Source organism: Tachypleus tridentatus, chromosome 10 (assembly GCF_004210375.1).
Source record: "Tachypleus tridentatus isolate NWPU-2018 chromosome 10, ASM421037v1, whole genome shotgun sequence".
Classification (NCBI taxonomy): Eukaryota; Metazoa; Arthropoda; class Merostomata; order Xiphosura; family Limulidae; genus Tachypleus; species Tachypleus tridentatus.
The window spans coordinates 49,782,536-49,810,215 of NC_134834.1; the positions used below are offsets into that span (position 1 = coordinate 49,782,536).

Here is a 27,680-nt window from a genome sequence, read left to right on the forward strand (position 1 = left end):
CGTTCGACTAGTAATCGGGGGGGTCGCGGGTTCGAATCCTGGTCACACCAAACATGCTCACCCTTTCAGCCATGGGGGCATTATAATGTTACGGTAAATCCCGCTATTCATTGGTAAAGAGTAGCCCAAGAGTTGGTGGTGGGTGGTGATGACTAGCTGCCTTCTCTCTAGTCTTACACTGCTAAATTAGGGATAGCTAGAGCAGATAGCCCTCAAGTAGCTTTGTGTGAAATTAAAAACAAAGAAACTGACTGCACATAGCAATTACATGAAAATTATGGGTATAAAGGTAAATCCACTTTCAAAGTTGTGATGTTCTAATCTCTATATTAGGTCTTGTTATGTGCAAAAAGACATCAGATGGCCTAATAATTGTAATAAAAATCACCTAAACTGTAGATTGTTTTCAGTAAAACTAATTAGACATCTGCATAAAACAACTATATTACCTTTATGGCATTTATTGGTATGTGCTAGAAACAAAATTTGACTGAATATAACTAAAAACCTGTGTCAAACTCACCTTCAATTTTCCCAAATTTTTTTTTCAATATCTGTTTCACAGAAGACACAAAGATTGGAACTACAGTTTGATGACTGTCTACTTCAAGATGACCAGTTATTGGTTGTTTGTAGAGAAGATGAAATGATGGTTTGGTTTTGGCAATATCCAAAAGAATCTGATGAGGGGAAATGTTTTTACTTTTCACTGTTGGTTGTTCTGTGTGTAGAGCTAATGGTGGACAAGTAAGACTGCTGTTGTGGGGTTTGCTGTATGGCTGAATTACGTGAAGATGATCCACTGTCAGCACACACACTTTCACATATAAAGGCAAGAATTTGTTCAATAATAAAACATAAGAAAACTGTGACTTCAACTCTTTGTTTCCAAATTGTAGTCCACAAGATACCAATAAGGGAAGGTGAAATGATGAAACCTCTGATGGATGAATTCTTAAAGATAGCTGAACAGTTTCAATCCCTTCATTTCAAAATAAAAAAATAATCAATTATTGTGAAAAAAATACTTTAACAAATTTACAGTTTCTATATAATTCCTTATGCATACATTTTTAGTTAAATGGTCTTTATTGCTACATAGATCTTATACTTATGATGAAAAATATTTGTAAAACAATGTAAAAAAAATTAAAAATTAAATTCTAATATTTTTATAGACAGAAATAATAAATTCAAAATAAAAATACTCTCTGACAGAGATAAAATATGTTGCTCCAGAAACCTTCAAAACACTTGGCTATATTTTATGTATGCAATCTTTTTAAATCAGGTCATAATTTAATGTGGGATGGACAGTTAACTTATAAAATTAGATCCAAAATAAATTCCAACATGACCAAACATTTTTAAATATTAAATTATACAAGAACAATTTAATGGTTAACTACTAGTATATTCATATACACTGGGAAATATACATCCTAACCACAGTGAAACTATTAAAATCTAAAGCTTTTACCTTAACTATTAAAGTTTAAATTAGATTTCATAATTAGCAATCACTGTTTCAAATAGCATTTTTAAAATACTAAATAATACTAATTAAGTTTTACATATTGCAAGTACTATTAGGTTTAAAAGTAATAATGTTAATTTACAATTTGTTAGAAATGCAACACTAATACTCTACAAGTAAAATACAATAATTAAACCAACAGCTTTCAGCTCATCTGGAGTAATAATAATAATTATTTAATATTAATTCAAATTTAATTAATCACATGTAAATTAAAACTTAATTCAGTGCAGAATTTTGATATGGGTTAATAGTATTAATTACTTAGTATATCCAGATTAATAACCATTGCTTTAACCACTTCTAGATAAGAGGAGTGCAACTGATATCCCTTGACTTTTTTTTTCCTTTTTAACAGAGGAAATACTTAGCCAAATTGCATGAAACTTTGAATAATCTTACTGAATAGTGCCTACTTTTAAGAAAAAATCAAATCTGGTCTAGTCATTATTTTAGGTTTTTTAGTTAATTTTAGTTGAGATTGGAAACTTTCATCAGGTTTTATTACTACAGCTACAGTTAAGTATAAAGTTACAAAGTGAACTGGACACCTGAATTAGTGATAGATTCTGATCAGATGTGAAAACATTTTGAAAATAAACTCTTAAGCATTCGAGATAGGCATGTTCCTTATGGAAAAAAAAGAAGAGAGCTGCAAATAATAAACCAAATTGGGCCATAAAGGATAAAATCAAAGGAAAGCATTACAAATATTTGAGCTTTCATATGATTGCAGAAGATTGTTTTGAATTTCACGTAAAGCTACACAAGGGCAGATTGCAGAGGATCAAGAAAGCTGTTCAAATCAGAAATTAGGAAATAATAATAATAAAAAAAAAGGTATCTGAAAAAGGTTAGATAACAATGTATAAAAATGAATGGTAAGGATTTCCTCATTAAATTAAGGATAAGAAAAATTTTAGTATGGCAGTTGGGCCTTTAACAGATGACAGGAAAACTAATACTGAATGATTATGAGATGATGAAGTTATTAAATTCTTTTGGTTCAGTTTTTACTAACAAAAATCAGAACAATATTTATTATCCTGAACAACTGATAAATTAAAAAAAGACTGATCAAGACCATTACATTAATTCTGAGCATCTTAATGAAAAATTGGGAAGATTAAAGAACAATATGTCTCTTGAGCAAGGTAATATTTCCCCAAGAACTCTGGTGCAGGTTAAGGATTGGATATATAAGCCACTTGCTACTATTTTTTGTAATCCTTGGACAGTAGGCAGGTGCCAGAGGATTGGAAGTTGGCTAATGTTATTCTCCTTTTCAAGGGAGGTAATAAATATTGTCTTATTAATTACAGGCCTGTTAGTCTTACACAAATTGTGGTAACCTTTTGGAAAGTTTGGTAAAAGATGCTTTGCAAAGTCATTTAACAATGATTAAAATTTTACTGGATAGCCAACATGGTTTCACTAAAGAAAAATCTTGTCCTTACAAATCTTTTGACATTCTTCAAAAGGGTTACAGCTTATGTAGGTGGGGGATACAGGTGTGGATTTGATATATCTGGATGTTCAAAAAGCATTAGAAAAAGATGTAGTATAATAGGCTTGTTAAATTATATGGTGAAATGGTTGAATAAAAGGCAGATTACTTTTAGTTATAATGAATGTGAGAAAATGCATCTGTGATATCACAATTTGAATTATGGGAATAATTTAAACAGTTATGGAAGAAAAGAAACTTGATATTATGGTTGATCATCCTCTTATCCCATCCAAGCAATGTGTTGTTAGTAGAAGGGCAAACAGGATTTTAAGCTGTTTCTTCAGAAATACTGTATAAAATTCTAAATGAGTTACAACATGATTGATTAAGCCACATTTTGGGGTACTGCGTTTGGTTTTGGTTTTTTTTTTACCATAAAAAGGATACTAAATTTTTCAAAAGGGCTTAGAGGATGGCTACTATGATGATACCTAGTACTGAAAGGCTGCCTTGTAAGCCGAGGATAAAATCTCTGAACCCATGTTCTCATGAAAGGAAAAATAGTTAGAAGAGATCAGATTAAGCTTATTAAGAAGTGATTGTTGCATGATCTTTTTTTCCATATTTAATGGCAAGAATAGCAACATAAATGTACATTTTGGTAGAGTAGGAGTCTTCTTCAGCTAAGATAGTTTTATTATTCTAAGAGGTTGGAATTTGGAACAGGTCGTTTTTATATGTAGCAGAGGTAGCAATTTAAAAGAGTTTAAATGAAAACTGGCATTAAATTATTTCAAAGTGCTTTGTTTAATTTAGTGAAGGTCTAGATGGGCCAAAAGTTCTCTTGTTGTTGTTTAATGTTATGTTATATAATTTTAGTTTTCTATCAGTTTCAGTTTTACACTTCCAAAATGATGTTTGGAGGCATTATTTTTGGAAAAAAATTGTTTCCTTTTTGTCATATAATTTCATTTTTTTTTTAGTTATCAGAAAGTCCCATTGTATATATTTAGTGAATTTCAACTTAAATGACATTCATTAACAAATTTATTTTGACATGCCCTTTTGATGACTGCAGAAGTCATCACTTCTGGTTATAACTTGTAAAACAAACAGTGCAAAACTTTTCTAAATAGTGTAAGATCAGTTTAGCTGACAATGTTTTTGATGACAATACCCTCAGTAGGCACGAATTTAAATCTTACAGTTTGTTTTTAATAAATAATTATTTTCTTTATATTGGTACACTGTTTGAATATAGTAACCTTAATAATAATATCAACTTTTCTGGTAGAAGTTATTATACACTTCAGTAAATAAGAATTTGATTGGAATTATGGGAATATTCTGCCTATGCTTACCCAACTCTTAAAAAAAAGTTTACCTGATGTTTTGTACAGAAAATTTATTCAACTTTCAAACAAACAATTTTATATAAAAATGTCTTCAGGAATGAAAAGGTCATCTAACAAAACAATATAAATATTCCCAGATCTGTGGATTGTTTGTAAGTCTTCTAAATTTCCTATTGGATTCCAGTGATTTCTCTGCAGGAATTCCATCCATTGTTATTTAAAATACCCAATTTTTTTTATGAGAGGTTCAGAATTAATGCGATGGGTTTCTTCAATCTTGTTTCTATCTAGCAACTTTTCAAGATGAGAAATATTGCTTCAATTTTCAAAAAAACATAAATGACTTCTCACAACATTTTATTCTTGTTTCATTGACATAAAAGTTCTATAATTCATTACATCCAATAATATTTTAGCCATTGTGTTATTATTTTCAAAGTTGAACTTGTTTGTAGTTGTTCAAACCACATGCTGTGAGATGTTGAAAGAATTACAACAGGCTGTACTAATATAATTAGTGGCAAAGAATGCAGATCATCTGTAAAAGCAAGTATAAGCCTATCTTTAAAACTAAACAGAAACGTTCTCAAATAATTTACAAATGCATTGTTTGTAGGTGAGACTCCTCAGTCTACGTGGAAATAATTCTTGATGATGAGAAACCCACTTGAAATAAAAATGTATCTCAGAACAGCAGGTCATCTAAATCTGAAGATGACCTAAGAAGGTCGAAACGTTGTTCTCTCCTTATCATTAAAAGTGTTAATACCCATACCAGCTGTTCTGAAATACATAGAAATAATAAGTTGAGCATTTTTAATTTTCTTTTGCAACTTGCAAATTAAATTAATATTAAAAATTACAATATATAAAATCTAAAAACATTTTGAGGCAAAAACTGTTGAAATGGCTAGAATTATTATTTTTACTTGACACCTTAAAGATGTACTGTTGTCCAGAACGAATTGACTTTGGTGCATTAAGACATTCCTTTGAAACATTACATTTATAAATATTCAGCTCTCGTCTAGTATTTAACCTGAATAAATGTGAAGACATTTTGTTTTATAAGAGTCACAATCCATTGTTAAATCAGGTACAGTTTTTATTTTTAAACATCTTATATTTAAAATTATTCAGTTTTGGTACTTGAACTTCAATATGAACTTTTTAATTCAACAAAATAAAGATTTATCACTTTCGAATTTAGCATATTTGGTAATTACGTTTACTATCTTGGGTTATCAAACCTAGTAATATCACCCAAAAGATACATTAACTATCTGTTTTATTTGTAAATATTTATCTACCATTTCTACAGGGTATACTTTTCACAAGTGACTTGCCACTCGAAGAATATTTTTCCTGGACATTAACAACAAAATACCACCAATCCTTCTTTAGACCAAGAGCTTCAATGTTATCAAACTGTACTTGAAGCACATATACATCTGAATAGATGCTCGACATCTCAACTGTACAGGTGCAGGATGGGAATGTCTCATTCTTGCTACCTGCAGAAGTATTTGTTTGTAAAAATATGCAAGTCTACCAATGTACAATAATTTGTGAGCAGTATATGTAAGCTTAAACAATTTGTTAATCACCTCAATAATTAAGTATAATAAATACAGGTTTTCACAAGCAAAATAAAAAAAAATTGGGGTTATATCCTCTGCCATGATTTTATAAACAATCAATCAAATAAAAAGCTTTATACATCATACATCTAGTCTATCTTTGCCCTAATCTTATACTTCAAATATATCTACTTTAAAATAAAAAAATATAAATATTAATTTAATCATGTACATATTCAAATCAAAAAATGGTTTGCCAAAAGCTAAATTGCATAAATACATATTATCTCAAGTACATCAGGGAGCTTAATTAATTAATTACCTATGAGCATCAATGACATTGACTAGTATCATAACAATAATTAACTAATTGTCTCAAATTGTTCAAACTATCCATGAAATCAAAATATTACCTTAATGATATTTTATTGATATTATTTTGATCAATTCATTTTTATTCAATATTTGATTGACATAGCCTGATAATTAGAGTGATTAAACAATAATTGGAGGGCACAGACCTGATTCCCATTGTCATCAAACATGTTCATCCTTTCAGTGACTGTTTGCAAGCACTCTGCTTATACACAACTCACAATAGTAAAAGTATGGTTTAGAGGATAATGGTTACATATCTGACTTCAGTTATGGTTGTTGTTTCTATTTCTCTTGTTTGGACTAAACAACAGTATAGCTTTAACTTAATATACATATTTATTACAAGCTCAAATTAACAACTGCTACTTAGGGTAAAATTACTTGAATAAAAAGTCATCAAGGAAAAGTAATATTTTTTATTCTATGTTTGCTTAAACAAAATACTGATTGCTAAATAGTTTGCTCATTTAACTGTAGTTGTCTGAAATTATTAGACAGGAACTAATAACGGTTTAATAACATATAACATTGTTAAGTCATTAACTAAGTGCACAAACAGCTTTTGTGTATATATATAATAATAAATGTTTGTTCACATTTTGCAAGAATACTACTGTGTACAAAACAAAAACTTATTTACATCAATGATAATCTTTTTGTCCTCTTTCATTAACAAGTGACATATGCTGCTATGTTTAGTGTCTATTTTCACAGTAAGCACACATCCAAGATATCCACGTACTTCACTGCTTCAGTATAAACTGTATTTATATAAACTGTACGTTCAATTCCCAGAAATAACTGTAAATAATTTATACTAACCTGTACCTTATAGCAATCTCACTGTTCACTGTTATTTTTGGTTGTTGTTCTTTTTTTTTTACAGTTAATGTAAGGAAATAGTATCTATTTTAATCAACAGAGATTTAGTAGTTTTAGTAACCTTATGAAAAGTTGTATGGAAAAACCCATGGAACAATATTAACCCTATATATTTACAACTTGTTACATTTTACACACAATGATATACATGATACATTTTCTTGTACAACAACAAATGGTTAAAATATTACTTAATCATAATTTGTTGTATCTAAAGATATCTGTCATATTAAATAGAGGGTAGTACAAATTGTCTTATAAAAATATAAAAGCTAAAAATGCAAAGATTAGTTTCATGTGATAATAATCAATCTATGAGCCTAATGATTCATTGATTAACAAATTACAGTGCCCAGCTCTAATCAACAAGTATTCAAACTTATTTTTCTTAAATGAAAATGTATTTCAGATAGTCATTGATCTGTCTGCACAACAAAGAGCTTTTACTATGTGTTACTGCTATGAAGATTTATGCACATGCCACAGACTATGAGCAAAGTTCTCACCTGTACATGAACTAAGATATATTGGGGCAACCTTTGATGTAATCATTATTAGGCTATAGTTCTTCACTAATAGGAGGGCAACACATCTTACAGGTACAGTAATTCCTATGAACATTAGCATTTTAACAAAGGCTCATTTTTGAAAAGGCAAAATAAATACACCAGAGGTGTGGAGGAAGATTGTACAGAGAGATGAATAACTATTTAAAATACATTTTCAGGAAAATTCTAATTTCAGAAGCATTTACAAATTTCTGCATGACAAAAAACTAGAATACCACATTAAAAACAGGTTGTGGGACTAGTGGTGGTAAAAAAGTACAAAAAAAAGCTCCTTTATGAAAACACAGCATCAAAAAGAGAAGTATTCAAAGAGCACGTATTACCCACTGGGGTAGAGGTATAGCCAAATGGAGCATCATTTGGTGGAAGACTGCATCAATCTCAAACAGGAAATGCTTTTCACTCAACAGAGGCGGTACACCAAAAGTTATTGCCAAAAGAACCTTTAGTGTGGCAATAAAGTATCATAAAGATGTTTAAATTGTCTTACATGCAGTCAGCTAAGCATATCTGCACGCACACACGTGTGTGTTTAGTTGGAGAAATAAAGTTAGGGCATTCTGTATTGTATAAAAACTTATGTGAGATACCAGAATAAAAAGATGCAGAGAGAAAATATCCTAGACCTGAATCCTGAGAACACAAGACTCATTTCAGTTGGCCTAATCACTGGGAATGGCTCAGTTCATACTGAAATAGAGTGGCCTGTAGTACACATTTCAATGAGAAGTGAGTAAATTTGGTCTCATACCAGTGGTATTACACTAGTCCAATGAAGAACTCTATATTGACATCTCTAGCAGCTTGGGATCACACAAAAATAAGAGGAAGAAATATGCATACTGGAGGATGCTATGGTCCTTAGACATAACAGAAAGCATCCCATCTGCATAAGATTTCACACTGAGAGACTGTGCAATGGGGTTGTATGAATATGAACAGTAGACACAAGCAGGGTATAAGGTATAAGGATAGGTACACATATTGTTTAATTCTTTTGTGTATGTGAAGTACAACCTGGAAGACAGAAGATATATACACACACACTGCCAACACATAGCAGCTGTGGAGCAGAGTCATATGGGTTTTACACTTTCTAAACTCCCTTCCCTATGAAAATTTTGGGTAAGAAAAGTATTCCCTGTTATATTCTACCAGCCATTTCCATATGAAAAATTCCATAATCTCTAGTATAAATAAACACATCAAAATATAACATTTGCAAAAAAAGAAACATAAAAATAAACAATATCAAAATAATTAATACCTCATTAGTATCTCTTGGAAAATTGAAGAAAGGTGAATGGAAGAAACAAGTGCAGACTAAACTGATATTTCATGTAAGGACACGATTGTATCAGGGATTGTTTATAACCTGCCTGCAAGATCCCATCTAGGAAATATTAAGAGTGAAACACAGGAGACGTCATGATATAATGAGTTTGATGTGATGTTATCTCATTATGTTCCCAGGTGTCCTCTCCCATGGAACGATAAGGAAGACAAATAAGTTACGAACCAGCAAAATAGCATGATGGCACTTGCCATGAATGAAAGCAGTATGAGTGAGATAACACCTAACTACCTGAACTGGACACAGAAGATGACTAGATTCAGAATTGTCATACAGAAAAGAAATTATTCTCCTGAAAAATCACAATCCTGGAAAGAAAGAAGCAACTTTGGAATAAAATCAACCTATCTGTGATAAAGTGTGTGATGGGTATCAAAGGCACAAATGTAAAAGTAAAATCTCCCACAACCAAGAAGAAAATGTCTATGTTATGTAAAAGAGACTGAGCAAAGAACTTCATTTGCTATAACTATAGTTTAAATAGCAGATCAAACAAGTTGAAGGAAGTTAGAAAGGCAGTTATACTAGGGCTCCCACAGTGGAAGTACATCTGCTGAAGACACTGGAGATGGAGAGACCACCCTCTGGAATGGATCTAGCTGAAGTGAGATAGTGTGATGGTTATCAGCCAAAAGCAACACAAGAGCAGGGAAAATAAAAGTATGGAAAACAAGTGCTTCCTTGTTAGTGGATGAAAGGGAAAACAAAAGATATATCTGAATTAATCTCGATATCGCAACCAGACAGAACATGATGTCAGTCTGCTGAGCTGCCAACATCTTAAAGATATAGGTACAGAGAAACTACCTTTATGGAGATGAATTAGGTGTCCATAACTTAACCCTCCCTGAAGAGAGGCAATGGTTTACAGTTACTGTTTAAAGGTATAGTTATCATCAAGTACCAAGCTACACAATGTACTACCTATTCTGCACTCATCACAGGTATGAAAGTCCAAATATTTGAGTTTGAGAATTCCTCAGACTCACTGCCAAGTTCTAGGGAGCTTCCAAATGGAAGGAAGCCTCAGTGAGGTGAAACAGAGAGGTGTTCTGAGTTGTGTGTCGAACCACAACAGCAAAAGGAAAAAAGGAAGACAGCACATCACTGGTCATGGCCATGTCCACACAAATAAAGAAATCAAGAGAAGGGAGAGTCCTCAAAAGATAGAAATCCTCCTTTACAGGAAATTAAAAGAGAAAGAGCCTAGGTATTAGAAACTCCATGTTTCAAAGATAGTAAAGAGAAGACTAAAACTGTTCCACTTACAAATTTAGAATAGACCTTTAAGTGAATGTGATACAGAGTGGGATAAACAATAAATTGGAAAGCCAAACTAGTCATCCTAAATGAGAGGACCACAAAGGAGAAGGGAGGTCACAACAGTGAAACCCACAATGGCTGATGGCAAATATAAGCCAGATATCCATAAACTAGTATATTACTAAACCTCAGTGATGTAACTTCCAAGCAAAAGCCATTTGAACCTAGTGGAAAAACATATAGGACTGCAGTCAACTTTAAAGGAGAGGCTGCAAATCAAATCTTTAACATTTGTGGACAAACCACAACGAGTAAAAGGTGAAGAGATAATTCAAACTCTAAGAAACATGAATTTAACGTCCAGATTATCCATGACACTGAGAATTTTTCTAAATACAAGTTGGCCTGGTATGTCAAAAATGCATAGGCCAAGGTCACTGACATAACAATTAACTCTCTAGATCACAACCTTTTTACAAAATTTAAGCAAACTACTTTTTATGATTTTATTTCAATACACATTGCATTAAATATAGCTTATATTTAAAATTTGAATACTGTACAATATTTTATCTTAATTAAGAAAATACATTCTCAATTTTCACTTTTGAGTATCGCATGACACTTCTTTGCTCCAAATTGCAGATTTCAAAATTTCTTTCCATCTCTAGATTATTTCCAAGTTTTAGGAAGAGTTATACCTTACAAACTAGACAGCATAAGCTAAAATGCAAAGTTATAGCATCTGTCCTTGCTTCAAATCAATTATATTCCACAATGTGAAACTTTAAACAATCTTTAAAACAAATTTGAAAAATTCCCTCATATATATGCTGCTTTGGAACCAGTTTCAGTGGCAGTAAAGCAATAACTCTAAATGGCAAGGAGATTTGAATAGCATTGCCTTGAGCTTTAAAAGCAATTGTGTATAATTGTGTGTCACAATATATAGTAAATCCACAAAGTAAAAGAATAATTTAAGTTTTTTTTTGTATTTTCTTTGGTAGTTACAAGATTGATCAAATGGAGTGAGCCTGTATAGACAGAATAGCAGACAAAATATAATTTTAATTAAAAAGAACTTTCTGATATCTGTTTACAAGATTCTAGAGGCTATGCACATAAAATCTGAAAATAATAAAAGGAAAAAATATTTACTCTTGACATAAAAATCACTTTGCACTCACATAAGTTTGACTGACTCAACAAATTCACATACAAATCTTTAGCAAATAGACATAATTAAAAACCGATTTTTTGTGTACAAAGAGTCTCATAATTACTAAAATTTTGCCAAATGTCATGAATATACACTTACTGCATTAAAAAGTAAACATTTTCTTAAACTGCAAATTCATTTCTGATATACTTACCTCCTCCATCTTACAAAAGCTTTCTCAACTTGTAACACCCTTTATTGAATCAAAGTTTTGTTAGCCACTTGCAATGCTACTCTCTCTCCTTACTGTATACTAACATGCAAATGATCATGCAGCAACCTTCCAGAAATCAAAAGAGCTCAGGTGAGTATTCATTACCCATCAAAAACCTCACAGTTATGGGAATTTTTTGTCAAATCTGCAGAAGGAGGAGGGTATTAAGCCCTTCACAAGCAAAAAGTTCTGTGTCTTGTCCAGCTACAACCAAAATCAGCTCCATCAGAAACCAAAAATCTGAAGACAATAGGAAAAGGAGTTGCATTGACTGATTGATTTAGTGTTTTATGGCACAAAACAGCTAGGCTATCTGCGCCAAACGTCCGGTTAAAAGGTAAAAATAAATTAAATGTAGTAAAATACAGAAAAGGAAATGAAGGTAAAACAAAACATCATTGAAAAACAGAAAAAGTATAAAACCAGTGTTGACACCTAGTTTACAATGGTAAGGAGAAAGCAGAGTAAAAGAAGTTATAAAGTACTTACTCTAGCAAAATGGTAATGATCATAACCCACCAGGAAGACTAACAGGCAAGTTCAAGAACCACCGTCAGTCACCTGAAAATGGCCTTTCCAGTCCTGGTTCTGGGTTATGTGTCATAGCAGCCATTATCAAAATCATAATAATGAGTAGCCAAATGTCCAGTAAAAGGTAAAAGTAAAGTAAATGGAGTAAAATTTGTAAAGTAAACAAAGGTAAAAACAAAACAGCAATTAAAAACAGAACACTGCATAAAACCAATGTTGACATCCAATCTATAAAGTTTTAAAGAACTTCTGTAGCAGAATGGTAACGATCATAACCCGCCAGGAAGACAAATAGGCAAGTACCAGAACCAAAGTCAGTCACCTGAAGTTGGTCTTTCCAGTCCTGGTTCCGGGTTATGTGTCATTATGGCCAGTACCAAAGGTAAAGTAATAAAAGTTTAAAAAACATGCAACAAAATTGGAATAACAACTCGCCAGGGCGACTAAAGGTAGTTCAAACGGAAAGTTCAAACAGCAGCGTTAGTCACCTGAAGTTGGCCTTTCCAGTCCTGATGTTGAGTTATTTAATGTTCTGGCCATTTTTCAATGTGAAATTGAACTAGAGAAAATGAAACTGTGAAAAGGGAACCACAATCAAAAAGGTGTAATGAATAAATATCCAACACTTAAATGAGATTAAAAAGATTAATGGCCATTAAAAAACTAAAAACTTTATCAAGGTGGACAGTCTCCATCACCAATAACACTGTCCAAATGTTACAGATAAACCCTGGGAAAAAACGTTTAAAATATTGCCGCCTTTGAGAATCGTAATGATGGCAAGAAAGTAAAATGTGGCTGATAATAATTTGAGTGTTACACAAACTACACATTGGTGCATCAGTTCCAGATAAAATAAAACGATGAGTTAATAAACTGTGACCAATGCGTAGTCTAGTTAGAACAACTTCCTCCTTCCAAACCTTACGAAAGCTAGATGGCCAAAGCCCAATATAGGGTTTTATCTGAAAAAGCTTGTTGTCGCGTTGCTCACTCCAAGTGGACTGCCAGCTGGCACGGAGCTAAGCCTTGAATACAAGACCATAGTCCATGTACGGAATAGGCACAGTGGTGATAGTGCCGGAGCAGATAGATTTAGCTGCTGTGTCTACAAGCTCGTTCCTGCAAATACCAACACGGCCTGGTATCCAGAAAAACTGGATAGAAGTAGCAGTTAATGAGAAATGGGCCAGTCGGTTTTGAATATCAGCGAGAACAGGGTGTGAGCCAACGTGTAGCGATTCCAGGGCCAGTATGGAACTAAGCGAGTCAGTATAAATAGTGCAGTTGGAGTACTGCTCAGCTTCAATATGATCCAGGGTAAGAGATATGGCATACAGTTTAGCAGTGAACACAGAAGCTGTAGAGGGGATTCTGCGCGCAACCACCGAACCGCTGCAAACCATAGCAGAGCCCACTGAATTACCTGATTTGGAACCATCTGTATAAATGGAAATGGAATGATTGTTTGAAAGATGTTCATTAAATAAAAGACAGTACTTCAATCTGGAGTATCTGCCTTTTTCAGATGACTGAAAGAAAGGTCACATTTGGGGACTGTAATAAGCCATGGTGGTATGGGCTGACCTGTGGAATCTGCAATGTTATCCAAGGACAGACCCAATTCATCCAATTGCGTCTGGATGCGAAGGCCAAACAGAGCAACGGAAGATCGTCTGTTCTGAAAAAGTACGGCCCACTGAGGAAGGAAAACACATCCCCAGGTGGGATGCTTTGGTAAGGAACAAAGGTTCGAAGAATATAGTAAAGATAATTGCAAACGGTGAAGATGCAGAGAAGGTTCATGAGATTCAACATATAAGCTTTGAACTGGAGAGGTGCAGAAAGCCCCAGTGCAGAGTCAAAGTCCTTGGTGATGAATGGAGTCTAGCATCTTTAAGGCCAAGGGTCTGGCAGAGCCATTGATCCATAGTCAAGTTTTGATCGAATAAGAGCACGATATACCTTTAACATAGAACATCGATCTGCTCCCCAACTGGTAGTAGAGAGGACACGGAGGATGTTCAGTGCTCTTGTGCATTTGACCCGTAGCTGCTTTAAGTGTGGTATAAAGGTCAGCTTACAGTCAAAGATAAGCCTCAAGAACTTTGTCTCAGGGACCACTGGCAGCAAACCTTCACTGATAAGAAGTTCAAGATCAGGGTGAATGCCCCGCTGGTGGCAAAAGTGCATGCAAACGGTTTTAGAGAGAGAGAAATTAAAGCCGTTCGCCATAGAACACTTCAGTACATGATTGAGGGCAGTTTGTAGTTGCCGCTCAATATATCTCATGTTCAACAACAAGGGCATGATGTCCATTAAAGTCCCTCAGGAGTAGAAAGGGAGACGGCAACTGTTCAACGAGAGCATCAAGGTCTGATTGATCATATGTCTCTCCAGGGGACAGGTAGAGAGAACAAACAGTGATGGCATGACCCAAGGAAACACGGATGGCTACTGCCTCCAAGGGTGTGTTGAGTGACAAAGATAGGGTGGGCACATGCTGATCAACCAATAGTGCCACCCCTCCATGTACTCGTCCATCACACAGCCTGTCATTTCTGTACAGAGAAAACTGCTGAACGGTGACTGTATCAGCAGGTTTGAGAAATATTTCTTGTAAGGAAAGACATACAGGATGGTAGGAAGCAATCAGTGTTTTGATATTGTCCAGATTAGAACGTAAACCTAGACAGTTCCATTGTATCAAGGTGGCCATTTTTAATGATGGGTAGGTGAAGTGGCTGGAGAACCCTTCTGTTTATGACCACGACTTTTTTCCTTACTGTTCTTAGTCGGAGGAGGTCTATCAACCTCCATGGATCCTGCCCTGGGTCGAGTGGGCAGGTCTTTGTTATTGGAAGGGGATTCCAGTGACTGAGGACGTGAACGAATGATTGTTTTGCCTCTTGGGGTGGGAGAAAAAGAAGTATCAGAAGAAATGCCTGTATTTGAAACTGAAGGATGTGGATCTTGAGGTTTGTGGAATGTATGGGAGGAACAGAGATGGGTGTGGAAGTCGATTCATCAACCTTTTTAATCATGGAGGTCAAAAGGCTTTTCATTTGTTTTGAAAACGATTCTCTTGGAGGCACAGAGAGATCTGTCTGCACTCCCACTGTAGTTGTGGAACGAAGTGCAGCAGTATATGTCCGAGATGGAGTGGCGGGCAGCAATTTCCGAGCCTCAGGATAACTAATGTTATGAGTTGTTTTCAAATGCTGTACCTCTATTTCCTCCAACCATTTTGGGCAAGAACAAAAGTGGGAAGGGTGAGGACCATTGCAGTTGACGCAATGTGGGTCCATGTCACATTCATATGCATCGTGGTCCTTGCCACCGCAATGAGCACATGTCAGGGAGCCACGACATGATGTCTTTGAGTGGCCGAACCTCTGACATTGGAAACATTGGAGAGGGTTTGGAATGTATGGCCGTACCCTGCAAACTAGATAACCTGCCTTGATGGTGGCAGGTGCACGTGATGATGTAAATGTCAAAACGAGGGTATTTGTTGGCAGTGTAACTCCATCTTTGGGAGTGGAGATGCGCCTCACTGCAGAAACTCCTTAAGTGGAAAGACCAACGAGAATCTCTGACTCAGGAACATTCTTCAAATCCTTCTCAACAATAACTCCTTGTGATGAATTCAAGGTATCATGAGGGGTAACCTCAATAGGTATATCCCCAATTGCCATTGAATTATAGAGGAGTTCACTGTGGTGGGTTGTGGATGTTTCAACTAATATGTCTCCAGGTCGAAGCTTCTTTACTGCCTTTGGACAGCCAGCAAGACCCTCTAGTCCTTTCTGAATAAAAAAGGGGGACAATTGCCCTAATGGTTTTTTTAAAGAGAATGTAATATAAGAAAATGAGGTACGTGTGTTACAGATGTTGAAGATTGCTACTCAGAGTCTTCAAGACGTGGTCGCTTACCTATTGACTGTTTTATCACTATTTTATTTAAATTTTTTGAAGGAGAATCCATAGGAAAAAAGAAAAATTTCAATACACACTGACCCAACCCACCATGGAGCCCTATGAGGGGATGCACTACAATGTCATGCAAGAACAATGCAGCAACACCAGGGTTTCGAGAGCACTATACCCAAACACCAGCATCAGGCACAATGTCCACAACACCAGTTAAAAACTTCCAACACTGGTACTTGGTTGACTCCAGCCCAAGTGGACCAGCCGATTGAAAGGGGGGCCACCCAAAGGCTGCCAGTCTACAGGAATTCAAGGCCAAAGTGGTGTGTTAGGGTTGGACCCCTCAACCACCAGGATCCTCACCTCCCCTTCACGGGTCACCACGCACGGCAAACACGTGGGTGGATGTTTAGATCCCAGAAAAGGTAACCAGACAGAACAGAACCTTCCCTGAGAGGTCCCCTCACCACATTCAGGAATCCACACCAAGGGGAAAGGAGTTGCAAGTCCCAAACTTGATGGCCTTGAAAATTTATTAACCTCCTCCTACTGTAGACTGGTTATCAGCCAAACGCATGTGAGGAGTTATGTGGCTGGACCATCTCTAACCAGCACTGATCCCTTGGAAGCAACATCTAGAGGATGGTAGCAAGGAGGAGCAAACTGAATACATATATAAATATGTTTGAATGCTATTTCCAAGAACTAGCAGCACCTGGAGTTGTACCTTAGGTCTACAGTAGAAAGGGCATCACATCATTGACACCCACAGAATGACAATGCCCAGCTCTCTTAGTGACTGGTATTTTGCACATATAGTCTGCAGGCCTCCATAACTCACCACCCCAGTAGCTAAGCAATGGTTAGTAGCAAGGACTCTCATGAGAAAAAGGAGCAAAATAAGTGCATTAGAGAACCCAGAAGAACCCAGGTGTAGAGACAGTGCAATGGATGACTGCAATACCCTATTTTGAAAAGCAGATCACATTCATGAAGTATATCATCCATTGCCTGGCAACATCTGGTATTAAAACATCAGGTCTATAGTAGGAAGAGCCTCAAATGCCAAAGATCATCAGAGATGGGCACTAATCTCTGTCTCCTGCACTCATGTTAGTCCATGAATGCACAGTTCAAGACAAACTCATTTATAAAGCAAAGACTGCAAGGTATACCAATAAGCAGTCTTACAGAAAATCACATCTCAATGGTGAGCATACTAAATCCTGGATAAGTGTTATGACATTGTATTTTGAAAGCAAAGAAAACATGTTGACAGAGAGTCAATCAACTAACATCTGACAGCCTCCGAAATTATCATCAGATCTGTGTTACGAAGAGTATTAATGCCATAGCCATGTAGCATGTTCATAGATCATACAATTCAGATTTAATTGTCAGAGAATGAGATCCAAATATGTGATAAAGGCCTGTGAAAAGTAAAAATTAATGGGTTACTTACCACTACAGACAAACAGTTATACCACTGATGATGTGCCCAAAGAGAAAATAAAAATGTGCAGCCATGGACATGGTAAGGTGATGAATCTGATGGGAAGAAAACAAGGGAAAAAGTGACAATCATTACGAGAAAAGGAAGAAAATTCAAGGCAAAATCTACCCAAAAGTGCAACAGGAAAAAGATCACAGGAGAGGTGAGGATTTCACTGAAGAAACAAACAGACTTGGGAATTATGGAAAGGAATAGTACATGCAACATATCCTCCAAGATCTTTACACATCAAATGAGGTGGGTGGGATCAAAACAGTCATAAAGGTAGGAAAAGGAAGAAAGGGAATAGATTGGGAAAAAATGGGGTAGTCGATTGGAAGTAGAGAACTAGACGTACTAAAAGATTTTCAGAACCCATGGATTAACCCCCAATTACCTCCATAACTAGGAAAACTAAAGGATTTGAGGCTCATCAACCCAGACCTTAGAAGGGTGATCAGAGTAAATTAGAGTAAGAGAGATATGGCAAAAGTATCCATATTTTGGGGTCTGATCTCTAGTAAGAGAAATGCAACACAAAACATGGGAAGTTTAAATGATAATAATCAAATGCATGATTGTCCACAGTATGCGAGGGTCGAGGCATGCTGACCCCTGACTACAAATACCCCCCCAAAAGAAACAAAAAACTTCTCACATGAACCCCAATATCTGGGTAAGGAAGTAACACTAAATAATGACCCAAAATCTATCCCTGAGAAGGGCAAGGTTTGACACATGAAATGGGCGATAAGTTAATAACTCAACATAAAATTTTAATGCATCTTAGATTGAGATATATTATAATGAAACCATTTAATACTGAGCTATGTTCTAAAAAGTCAAATGCTTTTTTGTAATCCATAAATTCTACCCATAAAAACTGTATTCATTTGATTTTTCTAATATTTGGTTAGTTGTCCAAAATTACACATTTGGTTAAAATAAATAAAAAAATTAAACTAAAGGTAATTCAAATTAAAGTTTTAAGTGAAATGTTTAAAATTTATTCTTTCTTAACAAGATAATCATGAAAATAGAGATAACACTACATTTGTTAACTGTTACTGAAAGTTTAAAATAATAAGATAAAAAATATCAAATTCCTAATGAAAAAAGAACTGAACAAAGCAGTGTTGAGGAAGGAATGGGCCTTTATTCAAATATAGTACTCATGGAGATCACTACTGGTAAAGAACTGCAGTCTGATGATGATCTCATTAAAGTTGGTGCAATACATGTAAAGATGGAAGCTTCACATGTGGCTCGTGGCATGCACAAAAATCTTTAAGCCATCTCTTTCTTCAATGCTGAAGAGAAAGACAAGTGAACAATACCAAAATACTCTTTCCCACATAAAAATTACATTTTATCATATCTAAATGTTAAAGTTACTCTCCATCATATTAGATCACAGAAATAAAACTGCAAAATTTACCAGAAAGTTGAGATCACTCCCACTAATGCAAAAATTCTTTTTACAAGAAATAAATGGTGATATCACTTCCATTCAGATATAAAACCACTTGTACAGCTGGGTAATTAACTTGACCAATCTGTATAATTGATTATTCATGAGCAACGATTACATAGACTAATGTCACAAATATAATCAACTAATTGAAATTAATGTTTCCACTAATTACTATTTTTAATTATTCCAACTATCCAAGTCTCATATATGAAGAATTGATTTGTTCAATATGGTGAATTAATGAGTCCAAAAATTAATCAATTATCAAATTTCATCAATCACCTACTTCTATTTACCAGAATGTTAATTTGAAAATATTCCCATCCATATGAAGTTAAATCTTACAAGATCTTATACTACAAAGTACATAACTAAGAACTCACCAGAAAACAATAAAGCTGCTGCTATACCCAGCTGTGTGAGAAGTTGTTCTTGCCACTTTAGTTTAAGTTGTACATCTTGCATGTTTTGAGAGCATTCATGAATAGAATGAAGTGCCTTTTCAAAAGAGAGGCCAACTTCTGAGGACTGGCTTTTTCTTGACACCAACAAGTCAGACCATTTCATCAAAACTAAAGAACCATGCTCCAACAAACACCAAACAATTGCAGATTGAGCTGGATACAAAATATGGATAATTGTTTATATTTATACATTATACTTGTGAAGTTGAAACTAGCTAAACTTTAAAACAAGGAAATCAAAACAGCAGTTAATCTATAAACGTTTATCACATAGTAAACAATACAAAATATTATCAAATAATTTAAGGATTATAAATTAAATATACATAACTGGAGGTGTACCACTTATTCTATCAGTTGCACAAAAAATGGTAGCACTACTGAGTAATCAGCATTCATGAATTCAACTACCACAGGTAACAAAAGCTGAAAAGCATATAACCCTTCACATCAAGGCATGACCCTTTTACACTTATTATAACAATTTAAAGTGTTATGCTTAAAATTTAATTAAACAACTTAATTATCAATGTATACCAGTATACTTGGTATAAAAACAGTTTTTACTTCTTAATTTCAAAAAGTTTTAAAATTTTCTGTTTTCACTTTTCATATTGTGTCATTTCTGAGCTTTGATTTCTCTGTTTCAAACGTTTTCTAACTTCAAACATAAATAACAATCTCTCATTGTTTTCCTCCCCACCTTTTTCTTTATTTGTGTATTAAAGATTCAGAATAAGTGGCTCGAAAAATAGCACTTCAGAAATATCTTTTGTCTTCTACGAGTCACTGCCCTCAAAGTATTTACAGTATTAAATGAAAACCTCCTTAGGCAATGACTTGTGAAAGAAAAATGACAAAAGTGAAATGCTACTTTTACAAGCGTATGATTTTGAATCCAATAAATAAATTAGAAGGAATGTGGACATTTTTTTTACCCAAACATGTATTTCCAATAAATACCTCCTTGCATTCAGTTGCTATTCTTTATGCATTTGCCTTTGAGATTTCGCACATGTCACTAATCTTGAGTTATCTCCCACCTAATACATTATAATGACAATAATCTTCCACCAATAGAAAGATGACAAGAGAAACCCACTTGAAATAAAACTGTATTCATAAAACAGCTGGTATGAGTTTTAGCATTTTAGTTAAAATAAAGTACAAAACAGTGTTTCAACCTTCTTAGGTCTTTGTTAACCTGCAGATGATCTAAGAAGATCAAAACATTGTTCTGTACTTTATTTTAATTAAAATTCTAATACCCATACCAGCCATCTTAAGAATCCACAAAGGTGACACATCCTTCACGTACAGTAGATCCCCATAAGAACTTCCAAAATTAACTTCATTTTTAGATGATGCAAAAATAGTATGCACCAGTAGTGTACATGGGAAAGGTGTGCAATGAGTTAAGTATCTATCAAAAACACATTTTGAAATCAGGTAAATGTTAAATTCTCAAATGATCCATTTTGCCCTTTTCACACAACAGCTAGAGCCCTAAATTGATGTTGTGAAGGGGCTGGTGCAATTGCAAAAACTTAGAGGAGCTCCCTTTAAAAAAAGCAACTGAAGGAAAAAGCCCATAGTGTGTAACACAGTATAGCTGCAGGTTATTAGAGAAGTAACACTCACAGGAGATTGCATCCATCTCTTTGCCCAAACAGAAGTATGAAAAAAAGAAAACAAAATAAAAATAAACCAATCTATTGCAGGAATGGGTAGAAAAAGAAATGGCCAATTGAGCATTTGCACACAACAGATCATTTGGGCATGAGGTATAGCTAAGGCAATAATCAGATCATATGCTCCATCATATAATTTACACATCTTTCATACAATAACATGAACTTAAGTCTCTTCCCATCATATGAGGAGAACACTTTGTCCTATCAGACTGATAATCATTTGAAAATACTGACATATTATATAATAGATATGACATCACTAATGAGACCTACTTTCCACTGCACTGTGCTGCCCCATAGAACTTTCTCTAGAGGAATCTCTGGTACTTCATTCAATTACCATAGATGACCAGAGAAAGGAATTTATATCAAGGAGACAGCAGTGAAGTGCCTAGGCCTGATCATGGGCAACATCATATGAGAACAAAGAATTGCAAGAGATTTTACACTACTTACTCAAAGTCCATTACAGGAGCAAGTCCATAAAGGAGCAAGATACTTCAGAAATACAACTAAGTCAAGAAATGGAAAATACTCTAAGACAGAACAAAAATTAAGCCTGAGATAAAAACTACTTGGAAAATGTAGCCAGCCAACCCAAAATGAGCTACCTCTTGGAGAAGAAGTGGTATGGTTGAGAAGGAGACCTTCTCAGAAAAGGCAAGCAGTAGCCAGTTGCCCATGCAATAATATACTGAAGTGTGGACATGGTAAGCAAATGTTCCCATGAATCAGTTAAAGATATAAGAAGCTGATCTGATATCAAAGGGTAGGGCTCAAAATTGGTATGCCCAGTATCAATGAATAAAACAAGGGAAAATTATTTGGAAACAAGACAATTGGAACATGAAGAAAGATGTCCGAGATGTTGACCTTGATCATCAATAGTCCAGTGCAAAAATACCAACAGAATACCACCTCCACCTTTAGCCAATGAATCACCAAATAGTTGTTGAGAAAACAAGGATACTAATCAGTCTTTCCAAGGACAATAAAAAAATGAAAATAAAATTCTGAAGATGGGCAAATGACCTTCTTGATAGCTCTCATATCCAAAGGATTCATTACCATAATCTTGAAATGTAAATAATACTGAAAATCATAAGGAAGAAGAAAAAGTATAGGAAATGAGAACAGAGGAGGAAAAGATAAGTGAAAAGAAATGCCATTAGTAAAAACCTGAATTGACACTGTTCAGCTGCAAAACTGGTTCAAAAGTCTGTAAACAGAAACACTAGCCAAGTAGGTACAAAGAAAGGGAAGTACCAACAGGGTGTATGATGATCAACCCAACTGGGAAAGATGGCAAGAAACAGTAGAAGGACATGAAAAAAAAAAAAAAAAGAGAGGTGGGAGGGCTAATGGAGTTGAGAAATGGGAGTGAATTCATGAGAGATGAGAAACCAAAGAAGAAAGGGAGAACTGGTGTCAGAAAGCCTTGGTTTGAGTCTCCAAGGCATTATGAATACTCTTGAAGAATTTAAAGCAAAGAAAAGGATTCAGACAGAGGTTATAAATGTAAGGATGAGGAATACTAATAATAGATAAAAGATCATCACGTCCCAAAAGGTCCCACCAACAGAGGTACTAAGTAAGTAGGGATAATGCAGAAAAAAATCCCTAGCCAAAGTGCTGAAAAACACCAAAAGTAGATTTTTAGAAAAATTATTGGGATCACAGTGTAGGGTTTCATATAAAAAAAATGAAGAGAGAATAGGTAAAGGAGCAAGTAAGAAAAAGACAAAGAGAGTATTACTGGAGGTAGGGGTCATCTTCCCATGCAGGTGGAAGAATCTCTAGGAATTTGTAATACAAGAACAGAAAATGGCTGTATGTCATGGTGAAGGAATTCTGAGTATTGAGGAGATAAGGTATTTGACAATGGGAATGGAGCTGATTGAAAAATATGTCAGTATGGATACCGAAATCTAGAGGAGGAAAAAAACAACCTTCAGCATGAGAGTCACACAGTAAAGGACAAGAAAAATGAAAGAGCATAAGAAAAAATTAATGTAAATTACAAGCCTAAAAAAACAAATCCACAAAAGAGATTTAGAGAAGGAATGCTTTCCTCAGCAGGTAAGAAGTACATAGTACAAACCAAGGTCAACAAGAGCTGATTAAAGTTGTCCTCCTCATGGCTCAAAAAGAGAAGATTTTATTTCATATACAGAAACAAGGAGATGAAGCGAGAAAGGCAGCAGAGAACCCCCAACATGAATTGTGGTGGTAATGCCTTCAACAGTCAAGATTCTTGGTCATTGTAACAATTCTTCAGATTAAAATATATATATATATGATACATCAATAGGGGAAACACTCCATTCCAGCCTCTATAATGATGTTTGGGCATAAATATTATGATGTTAAGGAACTACTAATCTAAGCCCAACCCAAACCGTTAGTATAGCATCCATCTTTCCCACTGTCAAGATCTTCAAAGATTCTACAAAGCTTACAGAGAAGCTGGTCAAACATAGGAAAAGTGATACATCTACATTAATACGCTTATGCAAGATACAGTGCAAACAAGTAATTCCAATAATTTCCCAAACAAAAATTAGAAACTGCTTATTGTGTTTATTACGATTTAATCTATACTACTATTTTGAAACTTACATAAATATTTTATATACTTATTACAAAATAATTTAAAATATTTAGGGTTATCTTATCAAAGTCAATGAAAATCAGTTTATTCACTAATATATTAATATCAAAAATTAGGAACTGTAAAACATCCTAAATGGTCTAATTAAGAAACATTCAAGTACCTTATTATAGCATGCACAGGAAAAAGTTCTGTCTTTCAAAATACCTTAAAATACTTACACAAGCAAAATTGTTTGAATATGAAGTCCCAGTAAAATGTTAGTTCCTCTTAAATATTAAAACACATTTCCATTTAACACATAATCTAAGTACAATATCTTACTATATTCATTTCATAATGAATGTTCAATGTTTTAAAGTTACAAAAAACAGTACTGGCTATCAAGTCATTTTTTTTATTTTTTTTTTTTACAAATTATCACTGAGTGCAGTAGTACTTAGTATGTATGGATGGGCTGAGAAACAAATGGTTCCCACATTCAATTTGTTACTCTACAATGCTCAAAAGTAACTGCTAAAGTTGAGTTATAGCCTTATTTAAGCATCTAAATGCTATTATTGTGTTTCACAGCCTTTGAGACTATACCAATATCATCAAAAAGCGTTGCTGAAGTGAAGAACTAAAAACTAACTCCAGAGCCAAAAAAAAGTGTGAAGTTTTTGCAATGGCTTTAGTGTGCCAGAAAAGTATTTTAAGAGTACTAGAGAACAGATTATCACCAAGTGCTTAGTTTAAGAAAAGAAAAAAAATATATATAATTCTAGTTTAAACAATGTTATCATTACCCTTTAAGGTTAGTTTTCTTACAGATATATGGTGTTCCTTTATAAAACTTAAGTATACAGGGTGAAAGAGGAACTACCAGCCAACAGTAGATGAACATATGAAGACTGTAGCGTGTAGATACTGTAAAATGTATAGTGTACAAAGCATTGAACAATCAGCTTTATAGAGTCAATGCCTATACTGTGTGTGAAGGATTAAAAAAACAAAAAAAAATTATTATACATAAACCTCTGTTACTCACCTTCAAAGAATATACTAACTTGTTAGACAGGATAAAACATCACAATAGAAATAATAAAGTATTTTAATATAAAATGTAAGAATGGCAGTGCCAAAATATAATGCAAACATGAAAATAGGGAAGATATAGCTATACATTTTTCTTATATTCTTTCCTCACTGTAGGTTCCTCAACATGAAGTCCCAAGACAGCAAGACTGTGACCAGTGTATGGTACAATATTAGAGTTTATTCTTCAAGGGCAATGACGAAACTGATGAAACAAGCATATTAACAATATAAAAATATATATTTATATATTACAGTGGTCCTTATGCTTTGTACCTTTTGTATGATAAACTGTTGGAACCAACATCTAGCCCTCTGCAGTAGCTTTGATTACTCCAGATAGCAGATGTCAAAGGTAGTTAGTTCAGGCAATACAATCAAGTGGTTGTTGATATCATATGATTGTTAACATGCATCCATTGCTGGGAAAGTTTATAAATACAGTCCCCCCATTTCCAAATACAAACAGTAGTGAAGTTAGGTTAGGCAAACTAAAAGGCCTTTACTTATCATTGCAGAGTGTTGTAGTTATCAGCAGATTAGACCTATTCTGAAACAACCCATTTGGCCTATGAATATCACAGCATTTATGTTTATTTTAGTTTTGTTCATTGCAATAACCTACCCAAGTTACTTATAAGTACAGTTATTTAGTCTACTATTTTAATAATGTCACATATTAAAGTTCAATATATTTTAAATAAAGTTTAATAACAAACCCTTTGTTTTCTAGTGTAAAAACTCTATGACTAATACAATAAATTACACATCTGACTCAAATATATCCCATAACTTATCTATGTTGGACCTAACTCCTAGATCTGAAAGTTATCATTTTCCTAAATGAAAATATATTTCCAATAGGTACTTCTCTTTACTCATAAGATTAACTTTACTCATTTTGTGCTGCCCTCTATCTGCAAATTTGTTTTTGAATGCATGACACAAGTCTTCAACTCTCTCTCTCTCTGTTGGAATCCAAAGTTCCAATGCTTCTTGTATGTAAATCCCTATGCATAATTTCTCTACCAACAGAACAGCACTATCACATGGTGCATGTGACTCCCTCTATTTGTCACCACTGAACTATCACTTCAAAGTTTGGCAAATGACGTGAGCATTGAAATAAAGTTGGGATGAAGGATGGGCAGAGTGTGAAAAGTGAATTATCTATTTATGACACTTTGCTATCCCTTTTCTCAAAAGATTAGTTTGCATCTCACACTGAACTGGAGGAGGGATAGGTGAGAGAAAAGAACAGGTATATCTCTGCCCATAATTGAGAGGAACAAATCAGAAGATTTGAGGAGGGGCACCATGCCACATTTGAGAGAGGTATTTCTTTGCTATGAAAAGTGACAGTGTCAAAAGAACTAGAAATAGTGGAACAAGAAAAAAGCACATCTGCATGGGAAAGAATGGTGCAACATACAAACATAAAGGAAGTAGAATCACTCAATCTCAAGAAGGGTAAGAGATGATGTGCCCGAAAGTGTAGAGTAGCTAAAGTGTAATGGACCACATTTGGCAAGTCAACTATGTCCAAACCTCACTTGCTGGGTACCAACATCCTTTCAAGGACCTATATCATCTTCACCTCATGTCCTAGCATCCAGAGGAACCCTAACAGAATGCTCCAGGAATTCACATGGTGGTCTAGCAGGAATGAGTCATCAAGAACCTAAAAGAAGTGCACTGTATGCATTCAATCCCAGAAATTGTGAACAATCCCAAAATGATGCAGTTCATTATCAAGCTCATAATAAGGAAAACCCAGGACAAAAGATGAAACATGCCACCAACATTTCCTGCAACAAAAGAACAATTGAGAAGGAAAGACAGAGAGCCCAATTATGTGTGAGGACTTGTGTGACTGGTTCACATGGTCTCCAAAACCTCATTCACTTGGTACCAGCATCCACTTGAGGGGTGAAATGCATTCAGGCATCTCAACTACTGGGAAAATTACCCATCTGGAGGATTTTGCAATTCCTTCTACACTGGCAGAACATCTTTGCTTTACTCTGGTGATTGGTTATAGCCATAATTGTGGAAACCATTGAGTTGGTTGCCTCCATATTCAGCCACTTGTAACCCACAAGTTTTAGGAACTCTCATTACTCCACTAAAAGAAATGAGGGAAAAAAGTACAAGGAAGAGACAGGATGGACTGTAACATCCAGAGCAGTGCAATGGATGATCATAAAACCCTACTTTGAAAAGCAAACAAGACAGGGATGGGAAGAAAATCCCCTTCTCCTTTACATGGTCCAGAACAGGCATATTATGATGCAAATATCATTAAGAATTTACACTGAAGTAATCTTGTGAAACACCCCATTTCAAGACATTCTTGTATCAAATCCACACTGCAAGCTGTAATAGCCATCTAAGCATAATGCATTCAGAATATAAGTACCACTCATCACAGAGTGGGATCCAAACTGAAGTTGAAGCTGGTGACCTTGAAAGTAAAGAAAGCATTAGTACAGACTTACTTTGTGTTACAGCTGTACCTAAGTCTGAAAAAATAGCCACAGGCAGCAGGTGTTTTCCCGAGGAAGCAGAAATGGCAATGTGATATAGGTAGTGACAGATAAACG

General features: G+C 34.7%; 1 protein-coding gene across 13 annotated transcripts in view; it reads right to left on the minus strand.

The window, feature by feature from the left end:
- The window catches only part of LOC143229238 (Fanconi anemia core complex-associated protein 100-like), a 51,861-nt gene that overhangs the window by 7,075 nt on the left and 17,106 nt on the right, over positions 1-27,680 (minus strand). For 10 of the 13 annotated variants that reach the window (XM_076461277.1, XM_076461281.1, XM_076461279.1 and 7 more), the window contains 3 exons: positions 19,615-19,848; positions 5,653-5,856; positions 524-982 (listed from right to left, as the gene is read on the minus strand). In XM_076461277.1, the coding sequence (XP_076317392.1) occupies positions 524-982; positions 5,653-5,856; positions 19,615-19,848 (897 nt within the window). The remainder of the gene's footprint in view (positions 1-523; positions 983-5,652; positions 5,857-19,614; positions 19,849-27,680) is intronic. The other 3 variants (XM_076461285.1, XM_076461286.1, XM_076461288.1) reach the window with 2 other exon arrangements.